Here is a 15,656-nt window from a genome sequence, read left to right as displayed (position 1 = left end):
CATAGAGTAACAATCTGTATATTGATAAGAATCCCAGGTCCTCCCACCCTCATTAAAGTTTGAGAAGTACTTATTTAGATAACATAGCAGCAAGAAAAAGTATAATTAACTACCTGTAACCTCACTCAGGGCTTCCCTGGTGGCTCAGTGGTAAAGAACCTGCCTGCTAATGCAGAAGATGCGGGTTCAATCCCTGGGTTGGGAAGATCCCCTGGAGGAGGGCATGGAAACCCATTCCAGTATTCTTGCCTGGGAAATCCGATGGACAGAAGAACCTAGTGGGTTACAGTAAATGGGGTGGCAAAAGAGTTGGACATGAACAACAACCACCACAATCGATCTAAGTTTCTGGAATAATTACCTCTATTACCAGTTCTATTCTCTAAAGCTTTTGATCTTTAAGCCTTATTTTAAATTTTAAGTGGTCTAAAATTTAGCCTAAATTTTAAATGGTCTCAATGAATATCTTACTAAATAGTAACATTTTTTGACAAAAAAATCAACTAATTATCAAGTTAAGAAGACAAAAAGAATTTTATTTGAGCCATACTGAGGATTATAACCTAGCAAGTAGATTCTCAGAAAGCTCTAAGAACCCTCCTACCTGCTAGAAGTCAAAGGCACAGTCACAAACATTTTTGAGACAAAGGATTGTACATCAAAATGACATACTGATGTTTTACATAAAGTTCATCAAGGGTACACGGTCCGGGTCGGCACAGACAAAGTGAGCAACAAGTCATCATGACCCTGTACAAAGCTGGGAAAGAACACTATTATTTTAAGTTACATTGTTAGTGTCAGAAGAAAGAAAAAATTGATCTTTACGGTCGAGCAGGCACTCCCATTCCTGAGAAGCTCAGGCTAACGTGGGTCAATGTGCAATGTGGATGCACACTGCATGTGGGGGAGGGGAGGAGAGGTCCAAATACACAGAGAGAGTTTGATGTTTAATTTTTTCTTGCCCTGCCTTAAAATAAAAATTTTACTTCATCACGTTTTCTCACAAAATATCTTAAAATTATGTATATAAATATTTTGGGAGTTTTACTGTTTTCAAGGGTTACATAGATTATGAATTGAAATCTTTTTTCCTGCTATTTTCTGTTGGGGTTATAGTAGGAATATGACCAATATTTCTCCAGTTGGGAATTAGAAACACCAGGGATATCTGGTGAAGGAAGAAGACTGGATTCAGTATAGACACGTTTCTCTAGCAAAAAAAACCCAGAAACTTCAAGTAAGAGAATTTTATGATCAAAAGATTGTGAAGGTCACATGGTCCAATCATGGTTCCAAAGCTGAATTCCTTTTACACCATACATGCTGTCTCTGCTTGCACACTCCTGGTGATGTGGAACTCATCACCTCCAAAGGCCACCAATCCCATCTTTGCAGGCTTCAGTTGTTAGAAAGATGCCTGAAATGTGTCTCCCTGTAGCTTTCAATAGCTCTACAATCAGTAACCCCACAATTATTGTCTCTACCATTAGTGCATCCCCATTATCAATTTTCCATTATGTTTCCCACTGGAATTGTTTTAACAGAGAAAGTCAAAGAAACAAGTTTCATGTATTTATTTCTTTCTCATAGGACTGGAGCAGCTTGTACTAGTGGGGTGTATGAAAATTTTATTTTTGACTTTTATTTTGAAGTACCTTAGGAAAACCTCATGTGTACAAGAGGGATATTAAAATAAATCATCACAAGTTATAGAGACTATAACTAAGGACATACTCATACCAGAAACATAGTATAGGGATAATATGATCCTTAAACACTGCTTTAGCTCTAAGCTTCCTGGGAGTCAAAGCAGGTATGAAATAGGACAAGATGGTGGTGCTTCAGAAGTATTTGAGACTCTTTGGCCTGGGGGACTCATAGGTTTCAGCCCTGGAAAGTGTCTTAGATCAAGTGTAAGCCTGCCTCTTAAAGAGAAGGAAGTGTTAGTGTTAGAGGCTCGGTCATGTCTGACTCTTTGTGACCCCATGGACTGTAGCCTGCCAGGCTCCTCTGTCCGTGAAATTCTCCAGGCAAGAATACTGGAGTGGGTAGCTAATTCCCTTCTCCAGGGGATCTTCCTAACCCAGGGATCAAAACCGGGTCTCCTGCATTGCAGACAGATTCTTTACTGTCTCAGCCACCAGCGAAACCCCACAAAAAAGGAAACTGAAACCCAAAGAGGCTACATAAATTGCCCAATATTGGGCATCCAGTTAGCATCGAAGCCAGGCAACAGCGTGTCATTACTCACTTTTGCTACAACATCAGACTTTCAGTCTTAACGTTTGTCAAGAAAACTTGTTCAACACAAAAATCAGAGATATAGCCCCTCAGTACTGGGCCAACTGAGGGTGATGGCTATGGACATTCCCAAAGCAAACCTAAGCCATTCTAGCCTCCCCACACAGAGACCTCAAATCCCCAAATTCACAAGTCTAATATCAGATAAGAAAGTGACATTGGAGGCATAAGCCATCCTCCCTCATACTGTTCCCTATAATTCCATTTGTCCCTACATATCCATTGATTCTGAACCACACAGATTTTCCACTAAGCAGCTGGTTTTAATCTCCCATTTAAAATATCTCTTTCTGATGAGAGGTTATTTGCTTTCAGAACAGAAATACCACTGTGAAACACGTCATTCCTTCTGAAACATTTGAAGCTAAGGGCTCATAGCACACTGAGCCAGTCATTAGTGAAAAGTAAAATATCATAAGTGATCAATTTATCTAGGCATCTGAACATCAGACACAGCCAAACAATAGTCAGAGAATCCCTTTTACCATCTATTTTCAAAAACAATACCGCTAGTAGTATTTGAAAGAACAGTCTGTTAGCGCACACACCATGAGGCCAGTACAGTGACGACACAGCCATGGTGTGCAGAATGATGGACAGGTGGGTCACAGCAACCTGCCCACCAGATCATAAGCTCACTCTAAGCGGTGACAGAACAGAAGCCCATCCTCTGCAATAACCAGTTGCATCTCACTTCGCTGTAAGTTTCAGCAGACCCCTCAAACCAATGAAGTACAATCGTGCAAGTATGAATTATGCATTTTTTTTCTATCCTTGTGTCCTTCTAAAGTAAAGATAAGCAAACCCTGGAAAAATCCAGGTCCCAGGAGTATCAAGTGAGACATCTTCTACACTCACACTTGTCATTTATATTACAGAATGGCCTGGGATCCTACTGTGTTAGGTCATATTTATTGGTCTGGAGCAGGCCATTCCTGGGATAAAAGCATCTAGGAACTCTACTAGCTTTTTAAGGTCACTAAGAATTTGTGAATTCTTGATTCACAAATCAAACGAGTTGGGGTAGATGAGTCAAATTTTAATGCCCAAGGCACACCAGGGATAATTGAGCATAGTTACATCGCTCCATAATTTTCTGGGTTTCTTTACTGGCATCAGGTGTATAAGAGCTCAAATGGCAAGAAAATAGAAGATAAACACGTAGCTTGCTCATAGCCCACAATGAAGCCAAAATAGAAAACAAAAAGAGGAAGAAAAGCTGTGACAGGCATCCATCCCAGAGCACATCTTCCGGTACTGCTAATCGGAGCATTTGTCATACTTCCTGGGGCCACTGAAGTCATTAGTCCCAGCAGAGAGGCTCAGAATTCTCCCATTTTAAAAGGAGAAACAAGGCAAAGGACAGAAACTAGGCTGGTGGAAAACAGAGAAGGGAGGTTCTTCTCTACAATCATGTTAGCCAAAAGTGACACCTTTTCAACCAAAATCTTAAGGTCACCTGATGATAAAAAATGGAAGTGGCTTGCAACAGGAAGGTTGAAAGTCACAGTCCTCACATCCCCACCAAACTAAGTCCCAGCCTCCCACCCCCACTGCCCTCTAGGCTGGAGTCTCTGTCCCATGTCTTCTGAGGTGTAGACAATTCTAAAAAGAGGGCTTATCCTAGCACAGAACCCTAGGAAAAGTGTCATCTTTCTTTCCTGTGGTCCAGGAGACCTACCCTATCCTACCCTATCCAGGAGACCTAACCTACCCTATTCTAGGATGGGACAATCCCATCCCAGAAATAGGCTGCTCTAAACCAGTAAATACGACTGGGGCTCTTAGTGTAGTGAGGTCTAGGTTCAGTCTGTAATAGGAATGATGACCATTAACACCACAATGTCTCGCCTGAAATGCCTGAGGCCTGGAAAGGTCGTTGTTTTTTCCAGGGCTTGCATATCTGTACCCCAGAAGAGGCCCTTACCTTCAGAAATGGCCTTCTTCACAGCTGCTACGTAAGTCTCAGGCTCATCGTCACAAGTGAGCTCCTGCCAGTGGGCCCAGTCTGGAAAGAAGTCCAGGAACTCCTCGCTGTCCTGTACCCCGCAGAGCAGCCGCACCATGCGATGTGGAGGATGAAAGGCTCTCTGCAACAGGGGCAGCAAGCTCGGCTGGTAGAAGCACTGCACCAGCTCCACAGACAGCAGCACCACGATGCAGCGCACATGGAGAAAGAAGCTCAGGTCCTCGGCGGAGAAGGACGTCTCGGGGCTCAGCCTGTAAGTCAGCGTCTTCTGGCTGCGGACCTGCCGACTGGAAAGGAAAAGGTCCTGGAGGTACTGGCACCACTCCTCAGCATCTCGGCTGTAAACAATGAGGATGTCGCATCCTCCCAGCATCCCTGAGCAAGAAGGAGACACGGAAGCACGTTAACATGCCTGCTCCCACTAGGGCTTCCCATGACCTGCAAGAGTCACCATCCAGATGAGGGGCCTGGCACCCACAATCTCTCACGCTCCACCCCCAGCATACCTGCCCAACTTCTTTCCCACTTACAGCCTGTGTTCCTACCATTCCAGATTCCCTGCCGTTGTCCAAACATCCCATGCTGTTTCAGATCTTTTCATATGCTATTGCTTCTGCTGGTATTCTCTCCCGCCCACGGCTGATGTAGTATAGGATGACAATGATGAAAAGAAACTGCAAGCACTTACTTAGAGCTTACTACATTCCAGCTTGTCCAAGCTTATTGCCTAGAAAATTCATTAGATCATCACAGCAACCTTCCAAGGTACCACTACTAGCCAGATTTTAAAGATGAGAAAATTGAGGTATGGCAGAATAAGTAATTTATCCAAGAGCCCCAGTGGCAGAGTTAGAATTTAAACCAAGGCAGTTTGATCCCTGGTGGCTCAGATGGTAAAGAATCTGCCTGTAATGCAGGAGACCCAGGTTTGATTACTGGGTTGGGAAGATCCCCTGGAGAAAGGAATGGCTATCCACTGCAGTATTCTTGCCTGGAGAATTCCATGGAGAGAGGAGCCTGGCAGGCTACAGTCCATGGGGTCACAAAGAGTCAGACACGACTGAGCACCTAACACTTTCACTTTCAGTTTGATCCCAGAACCTAGCTTTCCCAAACACCGTGGTTACAAGCACAGATCTGGAATCAGGCAGCCAGACTTAGCATCTTGGCTCTCTGAAATAGTAACCGTGAAACCCTGGGCAAGTTGCTTATTTTCTAAACCTCATTTATTTATCTGTAAATGGAAATATAAAGGCAATATTTATCAGTGTTTCATGAGAATTAAATTAAATATGTTATGTAAATTGCTGAGCATAGTGGTTGGCATGTAGTAAACCCTCAGTGATTGGTAGCCAGTATCATTATCCTCACAGTAATACAAACAATGCATTAATGTAAAGGTAACCATGGTTGAACTAACACATTGACCTACACAGTGCCATTTATAAGGTGCCCCTCACCATACATGGTCTGTCACATAGGCTTTCTTCTTCTTGTAATAAAGCACAAATGCCAGAAACAGAGTTCAAAGCCTCAGAGAAGTGTTGAATCTTTGGGGGATCACAAAGTGAGCCCAAACTCCTCGTTTACAGATAAAAGCTATACTTCATCCGAGAAGATAAAGGAATTTACTTAAATTTACATTCAGCAAATTAGTTCAGAGTCTGGACTGAAACTCAGGTTGCCCCCTGGTTTCCTATCCTGTCCTCTCGCCAACTTCACCTGCTACTTCCCATCAGGAATTCTGTCAAGAATCTGCTGAGCAATAACTCTTATTTTCCATTATGGAAGTTCAAAGAAGCTTGGCTCTTAACATAACACTTGTGAGTCCTCATCTTCCATTAATGTGATGAACTATTCTAAGGGATTTGGAAGGGGTGAGCACAGAGAAGTATCTACGAATCTACAAGGCAACAGGGAGCCTTCCTCCCACTCAGAGATGGAAGCTGGGAATTTTGTGAAAGGAGATTCATCTAAGTTGTGGATTAGCACAGTTAAATGCCATCCTTGGGCCACATTTATCTGAATGTCAGAGGCAGGACTAGGGCAAGACCTGAGCCTCTCAGTTCTGAAAACATCATGGAAGGAAGTCCTGTTCCTGGCCCCATCCATCTCCATACTCAAAATAAAAATAATGACATATAAAATGTAAACCCAACACAGTTCTGATAGCCCCCCAGGATGACAGGACCAAATCTCTTAAAACAGTAAGTAAAACAAAAATGTGACATTTCTTTTTGGAGCCCCTCATTCAGTACTAACATCAAACCCAACAGGCTTCCAGTAGGAACAAGCGCATCAGCCTGCGAGTCCTTTTGACGGGAAGGTGCGCAAATTTTAACAGAAGGCAAGTTGAGACTGGAATAAAAGTCAGCAATTCTGAAGACACCATGGACATCTGTAGCTCTGTGGCGAACTCAATTCTGAACATGGTCTGTTTCCTTGGTTTGAATAAAACAGTCCATTTTAGGAATGCTTACGCTGGTCCCAGAGTTAAGTAGATCAAGAACAAAATTTAAGTGTACCAATGGTGCGGCCCTCCATAAAGTGAAATTTTTGCCAATTGAATCTTTTTTCTTCTGTGTAGAATATTTCTTTGAACCTCGACGGAAAAGTAATTTCTGCACTGCAAAAGGAATAAAATTGGCAAAGCTACATAACTATGGAGCTCACACTGAGAAAAAGCAGAGCTAACATCCAAATATATCTGTCTTCTTTATGCTCCTCCTCCCTACGTGGCTGTTTTATACTAAGAAGCAAATGTTCTTCTAAATGTAAAGAGTAATTGCATATGAATGGGCATGAGTATGGCCCATCAGGGAGGCAGTGTGCAAGATTACATTTCATTACAATATTAAGGATGCAAAGTTAGTGATGCTGTGGTCAGGATTTACTTAAAAGTATAAAAGTAAGAAACTGTAGTCACATACCCTCCTTCTACATACACACAGAGACAAATATACCAGCAAATATCATGTCAATAGTTTATACAAAAGAACTAGAAGCAGAGTAAGGTCTCAGAAGAGGCTGGCTGTGGTCCCATACATTAGTGACAGAGAAACCGTGGGTAATGTTTTCAACAGGGTTGACAAGTGATGGCTAAAGAGTGAGGAAGAAGGAAGAAAATGATTTCTGAGAGCACCCTTAAAAGGTACTTAAGAAATACCCTTAAGAAGGAAACTTGGGTCTCAGAGCACTGATTGTCTTAGCAGGAAAGCAGCAATGGTACATTGCCTGACTATGTAGTTATGAGTTGCTAAGTCATATCTGACTCTTTGTGACCCCATGGATTACAGTATGCCAGGCTTCCCTGTCTTCACTATCTCCTGGAGCTTGCTCAAACTCGTCCATTGAGTCGGTGATGCCATCCAACCATCTCATCCTCTGTCGTCCTCTTCTCTTCCTGCCTTCGATCTTTCCCAGCATCAGGGTCTTTTCCAACGAGTCGGCTGTTCGCATCAGGTGGCCAAAGCATTGGAGCTTCACCTTCAGCATCAGTCCTTCCAAAGAATATTCAGGGTTGATTTCCTTTAGGATTGACTGGTTTGATCTCCTTGCTGTCCAAGGGACTCTCAAAAGTCTTTCCCAGCACCACAGTTGAGAAGCATCAATTCCGTGACTCAAAAGCAAAACAACATTTTTAAGACAAGTTCTGGGGCCATGGAGGAGGCAGTACTCAGTTCACCCTGGATCCTGCCTCACCACTTTCTGCTCCTCTGTTAACAACACATTGTAATACCTACTACTCATTAAAGACTTCTAGCCATCAAGAAAACTTTAAATGTTAATAATAGGGGAAACCAGGTGTGTAATATATGAGAATTCTCTGTACTATCATCCCAATTGTTCTTTAAATCTAAAACTTCTAAAAGAAAAGTTTAAAAATAGAATTTAAATAAAAAGCACTTAAGGGGTTAGCCTCTTCTAAATGGAAATCTACTTAAAATGTCTCATTCCTGAAGTTCTGGTGCTAAATTTCACTCACCCCCTTTGAGTGAAAGTATAGGCATCCTTCAGAGTTATTGCAGGTTTGGCTCTAGGCCACCATAATAAAGCGAACACTGCAAAATTAAGTCTCCCAAATTTGAGGGTTTCCCAGTGCATATAAAAGTTATATTTATACTATACTGTGTAGTCTGTTAACTGTGTGAGAGCATTAAGTCCTAAAAAAAAAAAAAAAGTACATACCTTAATTTAAAAATGCTTTATTGCTAAAAAATGCTACCATTTGAGCCTTAACCATGTTTTGCAATAGTAAAATCAAAGGTCACTGATCACAAATCATCTTAACAAATATAGTAATAATGAAAAAGCTTGAAATATTGTAAGAATTACCAAAATGTGACAGAGAGACAGGAAGTGAGCAAATGCTGTTGGAAAAAAAACAACTCCAATACTTTTGCTTGGTGCAGGGATGCCACAAACCTTCAATTTGTCAAAAAATAAAACACAATATCTGCAAAGCGCAATAAAGCCACGTGCAATAAAATGAGGTATGCCAGTACTTGAGAAGGAAGTGGTTACTACCTCAGGCTAGTTAATATCACAACCTACTTGGTCACCAACTCCTGGTGTGACTTCAGACCAATATACTCTGTCTAAGCAATTTTTCCTTAATGTAAATGAGGACAACGAGATCTATCACCTTCCTGAATTTCACTCTGCTGCTGAAACTGAAACTTGGGGTAATTTTAGAAAAGTCCAAAGTGGAAGTCAAAGTCCTTCCACAACCTGCTGGGACTAAACATTTTGTCAGGGACTCTCTCTCATTCGTAGGGGCACCCTTTTCTTCAATGAGAATTCCCTTCCTTTAATCATAAGTCATTTCTTCACACGTGCCAAATCATTCCTCTATTTTTGTTTGTTTGTTTATTTAGAGAAACGAAATACATGAACCAATAAGGAGTCCATAAATTCCAGACAGAAATAAGGAAGGGTCTTTATCCTTGAGAAGCTTAGAGACCAGGTCTGGCTATCAAAGGAGAAAGGAGTGGATAACAGCAGAGGCAGGGCTGGCTGGTGGCAACAGGGAGTGACAGTGGTGGTAAGAAACACAGTGACCGAAAGACAGCTTCCTTTGAAAGATCCAGAATCCACCCCAGAAAAGACCTCAGAAGAGCTTGACAGCTTCTCAAACTACCCAGCCCAGATCACTCCATTCATCCAACCTCCTGAAGTCTGAGTTTGAATCTGGCACCATATTGAAGATGGGTGTGACACAAGGAAGGTGACCAGAATAGGGAGAGATCTGGAAACAACACGAGGAGCTTCCAGACTCTGAAAGCTTCAAGTTTAGAGACTTTGCAGGAGTACTGAGGAACTTAGAGGATTAGACAGAAGGTAACGTGACAAAACAATTTTAGGTCCCTTCAAGCTCTTTTGTCCTATAAGTCCAGGAATGAAAGAAGGATCTAGAGGTAAGAGAAGCCTTGTGGGGGTAGAAAAAGGTATGAGAGGTTTCTTCAAACACCTGGAGGCTGATACACAGAGGAAAGGATTCTAGTTTTCACTCAACCAGGCTTGGCCACTTGGGAAAATCACTTATGACTTCTCTTTCCTCTCTCTCAAGAGTAACTACAACAGACATCATCAGGAGCCTACAGAATATTTCAGGGTAGGCTGATTCCATTTCATTTCATCTCATTTTCTAAGTTTTTTCAGATAAGGAGTCAAGATTCTCCTCAATTTCAACAAGCAAATATGCCTTTCCAAAAAAAAAGAAAAGAAACTAACCCTTCACTGGAAGGGAATTAAAGACCACATGATTGGATCATAAGAAGAAACAAAGTACCAACGCATGCTACAACTTGGATGAACCTTGAAAACATTATACAACATGAAAGAAGTTAGTCACAAAAGGCCACATACTATATGATCCCATTTATATGAAAGTCCAGAGGAGGGAAATCTAATCTACGGAGACAGAAAGTAGAACTTAGGGCGAGAGAGGAAGAGGGAACAATGAAGTGATGGCTGAAGCGTATGGAATTTCTTTTTGAGATGATGAAAATGTTCTAAAATTGACTGTGATGATGGTTGTACAATTCTGTCTGATTCTTTGCAGTCCCATGGAGTGTAGCCCACCAGGCTCCTCTGTCCATGGATTTTTTTCAGGCAAGAATACTGGAGCGGGTTGCCATTTCCTACTCCAGAGGATCCTCCCGACCCAGGGATCGAACCCATGATTCTTTAACCCTGCGCCACCTGGGAAGCCCTGTACATGTCTGTGAGGATACTAAAAACCACTGAATTGTATACTTTATTGGGTGAATAGCGCGGAATGTGAAATACATCTCAAAAAAAAAAACTATTTAAAAGATGGAGGAGAACGGAGTGGGGGAGGAAGAAGGGAAAAAAGAGGCAAAGGAAGAGGAGAAAAAGAGGAAGACACGTAGAAGAGTGGCCTGGATGGCTCCAGAGACTATAGCATTCTGGCAAAGAGACCGTCTCACCACTCTCACCAGTGTGCCGTCCACTACGGGACCTGGTCCTTCCAGACCTCAGAAAGTCCCACTTGCAGAAACTGGAGTGGTGACTCACCACAGAGGATGCTTATGGCAAGAAGATTTGAGGGCTTTAACCATTACAGACATCTGCAAAAAGCCACTACAGAGCCAATAAATGGGCCCAGGTTTGGCCACTGGGCTTGAGACCTCATATGAATAGAAGCACATCATTCTAGCCCTTTTGGCCACGCCTACTGGGGCAATGAATACCAGACACTGGTGGGTGGGGGGCGGTTTTCTCCACCCAAAGTATGCTGTTTCCTGGACTAAGCAGCCCAGGAACTGTTCCTAGCAATAGAGGGAGGTGGGAGCATCACTGGTCTTATCTCCTACTTCTCCCCAATCATTCACCTACTGTGGCCAGTCTGGCCTGCTCCCTGTTCCAGAAATATATCATATCCACCCATTTATTGTTCCCCTGCCTAAAGCCCTCTTCCCCCACATGCCTCCTCTCCTGCTCTCCTTCAGGTCTTTGCTCAGATGCCCCTTTCTCCATGACACCTAACCTGGCTGCCTCCTTTACAAATGTATCTCCAACCCCGTTTACCCCTTTACTGTTTTGCCACCACACTTATCACATAATGTACTTTCCTTGGGCTTCCCAGGTGGTTCAGTGGTAAAGAATCTGCCTGCCCATGCAGGAGACACAGGAGGTGCAGGTTCAATCCCTGGGTCGGGAGGATCCCCTGGAGGAGGAAATGGCAACCCACTCCAGTATTCTTGCCTGGAAAATCCCATGGACAGAGGAGCCTGGTGGGCTATGGTCCATGGGGTCACAAAGAGTTGGACATGACTAAGCACGCAGGCACATCACACTTTCCTTATTCAGTGTATTGCCTGCCTGCCCTCGATGTTCCATAAGCTTCAAGGAGTCATGGCTTATGTCTGTTTTATTAAATATACACCTGACACCTAGAACTGTGCCTGCAATAAATATATGTTGAATGAATTGATTCCCTCTAGTTAACTCTGCACTGGCTTTCAAATGGAATGTGTGGACTATGAACCTACTATTACCTTATTCACAGTACAAGTTCTTTTAACCTCTAAGGCCCAGCTAGAGAGCCAGGAGGCTAAGGTTAGCTACCTTCCCAATTCCCTTAAATACGGAGTCTGCATTACCAAATCTAAGGGAACTGTCACCGTCGATTGGCCTTTTCTTTCAAATCACAATTAGAAAACTGTATCTCAGGGGACCTGGGGAAAGCTGGCCCTTCATTCTAGCATATCTGCCCACAATTTCTCCAAAAACAGCACCTCCTTTCAAGAAGATTTTACATCCTGTTTTCACATGTTATCTCTACTAAAATATCATAAGATGGGATGGAAAAATACTAGTAAACGCACTTGCAAACATGGTAACTCTAATCTTCTCATTTGATAATTCCCTGTTTTACTTATGGCCTGCCCTCACAGACTATTAACTCCTTGAGAGCAGAGATTAGGGTGTCCTGGTCACCAGTGAGGACATATTTAGGTGCACAATATCCACTACATTGCATAGTTAGTGCTCATTGGTTGTCTCTAGCCTCATCATTACTGTGATTGTTCTGGATCTCAGTGAGTGAGAGGCTTGCCAAGTGTACACGCCATGGACCAGAAAGGGGCCCAGGGCTAATTAGAAGAGACTCCTGGAACCGTTTGATGGGTAGATTACCCAGTTACCCTCACCTCTCCCCAGTCCCCAAAGTTCTGACAAGGACATAAGAAAAGTAAAGCTAAAGGAGTGGTGTTCCTCGAGTCCTACTGAAATTCTAGACAAAAAAAAAAACACCAAAGTCCAGGAGGGAAGAGGAAGCCGGTTAAGGAAGGCAGCCCAAAGCCCATCTCCAAACTCGGACTGTCTGAGCGCCCCCTATTGGCCCGATGGGACCCGAAAAGAAGCATTTCGCCGGCGGAGAGACCAGTGTGGTCTCCACATTCTTTAAACTTGACTCTCGGTTCACAGAGTTAGTTCAACAGGGAGAGCGACCCTCAGAAGCTCAAGGGCCAGTGCTGGAGGGAGAAAAGGAGTCTCAGAAGATGCGGGACAAGGGAAGGTCGGGCAGCGGCCGAAGAGAATCGCGCAACAGCCTGGGAAAGGGAACGTGAGAAAGTTGCGGAGGGAAGTCTGCGACAAGAAGAGAGGAAAGAACAGAAAGAACACAGATCCCGCGCCGAGCCGAGGGAGCAGTCGAGGACAGCGAGAGGGGACAGCGGACGGCGGGCGGCGACGGCGAGAGGGTGCGCGGAAGGGAGACGGGGGAGAGGGACCGGCGTCCGGCCTACGCACCTGAGGCTGCCATGCCGCCGGCCGCGGTCCTCGATGCCCGGCTCGCTGCGCGCGGGGCCTGGGGCCGGAGCGGGCCCGGCGGCGGCCCTAGCGCAGGACGGGAGCGGCGCCCGGCTCCGCGCAGCACCAGCCGCGGCTCTGGCGCTTCCTCCTGCCGGGCAGCGAGGACTCGCCGCGAGGGCGTGTCCACAAGGCCCGCCTCGCCGGCGGGGCTAGGCCCCCGGCACCTGCTCCCCGGGCGGTTGGGGAGGGGAAGTGAGAACTGCCCCCCACCGGCCCGCAGCCGGCCAGCTCCCCGCGTGCCCCCCATAGCTCACTCAGGGTAGGGAGGAGGCAGGGGGGCTTCGTGCGCCCCGCTCCCTGTGAAATCAGTCGGGTCGGCCACCAAAGGGCAGCCCGAGTTGGGGGAGCGTTGAGAGAGGACGGAGGCAGAAGGGTTAGCTGCACGGCCTGTGCGATCTCGGGCGGGGGCTGTCAATGCGCACAGGTGGCCCAACCATCTCCCCATTCCCTGGGGCTTTTTCCCTGAGCCGCTGCCCCGGCAGGAAGGGGAGGGGGCAGGAAGGGGAAGAGGCATCTTCTCTGGCACCTGGCCCTGGTGGTTGGTGTTGCCCTTGATTACCCTCCAGTGACCTTCCTGTAATTCCTGATCTCCAGACGGCACAAGATCGTTAATGATAATCTCATATGTCAAATGCACGGTATCGTTGTCATTGCCTTTTGTGCGTTTGAGGTAGCACCTATCATGGCCTTCAGGTTAGCGCTGAAGAAACAAGCCAAATCTCTTGCTCAGACTCCCACAGAGAGCAGATGTTCCCCGAGGTTCTATACCAGGCCTGTTTGAGACCAGAGCTAGAGCTCTTCCCTTAACCCTCGCACTCACCTGCCACGTCTTATCCTTCTCCCTTTGCCGCTCCTGTAGTGGATCTGAACGGAGCTGTGCCCTTGCAGTCCTCAGCGATGTCCAGAGAGCAGAGATGACAGAGAGATAGGTTTTCTGTGCAAGTGGAGAGAAATGAAAGACATTTTAAAATGGAAATATCAGAGTTCAGTCCAAGAACTAGTTTTCTACTGTTGCCATAACAGATTACTACAAATTCAATGGCCTAAAATAAAACAAATTTATTATCTTACATGAATAAGATATGAAATTAAAAGATGCAGTCATGAAATTAAAAGATGCTTGCTCCTTGGAAGAAAAGCTATGACAAACCTAGACAGCATATTAAAAAGCAGAGACATTACTTTGCCGACAAAGGTCAGTCTAGGCAAAGCTATGGTTTTTCCAGTAGCCATGTATGGATGTCAGAGTTGGGCTATAAGGAAAGCTGAGCGCCGAAGAAATGATGCTTTTGAACTGTGGTGTTAGAGAAGACTCTTGAGAGTCCCTTGGACTGCTGGGAGATCCAACTAGTCAATCCTAAAGGAAATCAATCCTGAATATTCATTGGAAGGACTGATGCTGAAGCTGAAGCTCCAATACTTTGGCCACCTGATGCAAAGAACTGAGTCATTGGAAAAGACCCTGATGCTGGGAAAGATTGAGGGCAGGAGGAGAAGGGAACAACAGAGGATGAGATGGTTGCATGGCATCACCAACTCAATGGACATGAGCTTGAGCAAGCTCTGGGAGTTGGTGATGGACAGGGAAGCCTGGCGTGCTGCCATCCATGGGATCCCAAAGAGTTAGACATGACTGAGTGACTGAACTGACTGATTATCTTACTCTTCTATATTTCAGAAGTCAAACATGAGCCACACCAGGCTAAAATCAAGGTGTTAGCAGGTTTTGGTTCCTTTCTGGAGTCTCTAGAAGAGAATACATTTCCTTGCCTTTTTCAGCTTCTAGAGGAAATTACACACATTTCTTGATTCATGCCCTCCTCAATCTTCAAATCCAGTAACATAACATCTTTCTGACCCTGCTTCCCTCATCACATATTTCTGTGTTTCCTCTGCCTTTCACTTTTAAAGGCCTAGCAGTTATATTGGTCCCACACAGATAATCCAGGAAAATCTCCCTGTTTTAAGATCAGCAGACTAGCAACCTTAATATCGTCTACAACCTTCTTCTTTGCCATGTAACAGTGTATTCACAAGTTCTAGGGGTTAGGATGTGGACATCTTTGGGGGACAGGGGCATTATTCTGCCTACCACAGACCTAGAATTCTGAAAGAGGAGATAAGCTTACTCCCTGATATATGTTATAGCTATTCCCCATGTTCAGGATTTCTCTGGCCTCCACACCCTGTCAGCCATACCTCCTACCCACCCCTGCTGCTGCTGCTGCTGCTAAGTCACTTCAGTCGTGTCCGACTCTGTGCGACCCCATAGACGGCAGCCCACCAGGCTCCTCCGTCCCTGGGATTCTCCAGGCAAGAACACTGGAGTGGGTTGCCATTTCCTTCTCCAATGCATGAAAGTGAAAAGTGAAAGTGAAGTCGCTCAGTCGTGTCCGACTCCTAGCGATCCCATGGACTGCAGCCTACCAGGCTCCTCCATCCATGGGATTTTCCAGGCAAGAGTACTGGAGTGGGGTGCCATTGCCTTCTCTGCTAGCCCCCTATCAATGCACTGTTACAACTCTGTACAGTTCTTTTGTAG

At 44.8% G+C, this 15,656-nt stretch overlaps 1 protein-coding gene across 3 annotated transcripts in view; it reads right to left on the bottom strand.

The window, feature by feature from the left end:
- PIK3AP1 (phosphoinositide-3-kinase adaptor protein 1) overlaps positions 1-13,575 on the bottom strand; it is a 114,818-nt gene extending 101,243 nt beyond the window's left edge. For 2 of the 3 annotated variants that reach the window (XM_081551125.1, XM_081551128.1), the window contains exons 1-2: positions 13,052-13,575; positions 4,232-4,648 (exon numbers count right to left, since the gene is read on the bottom strand). In XM_081551125.1, the coding sequence (XP_081407251.1) occupies positions 4,232-4,648; positions 13,052-13,361 (727 nt within the window). In that variant the 5' untranslated portion in view covers positions 13,362-13,575. The remainder of the gene's footprint in view (positions 1-4,231; positions 4,649-13,051) is intronic. The other variant, XM_081551131.1, reaches the window with a different exon arrangement.
- Positions 13,576-15,656: the final 2,081 nt, after the last annotated feature.

This window comes from Giraffa tippelskirchi, chromosome 2 (assembly GCF_054371585.1).
Source record: "Giraffa tippelskirchi isolate mGirTip1 chromosome 2, T2T-mGirTip1v1.2.pri, whole genome shotgun sequence".
In the NCBI taxonomy this organism is placed as follows: domain Eukaryota; kingdom Metazoa; phylum Chordata; class Mammalia; order Artiodactyla; family Giraffidae; genus Giraffa; species Giraffa tippelskirchi.
Note: the sequence above shows the minus strand (reverse complement) of the source record. Positions and strands in the feature narration are given on the sequence as shown.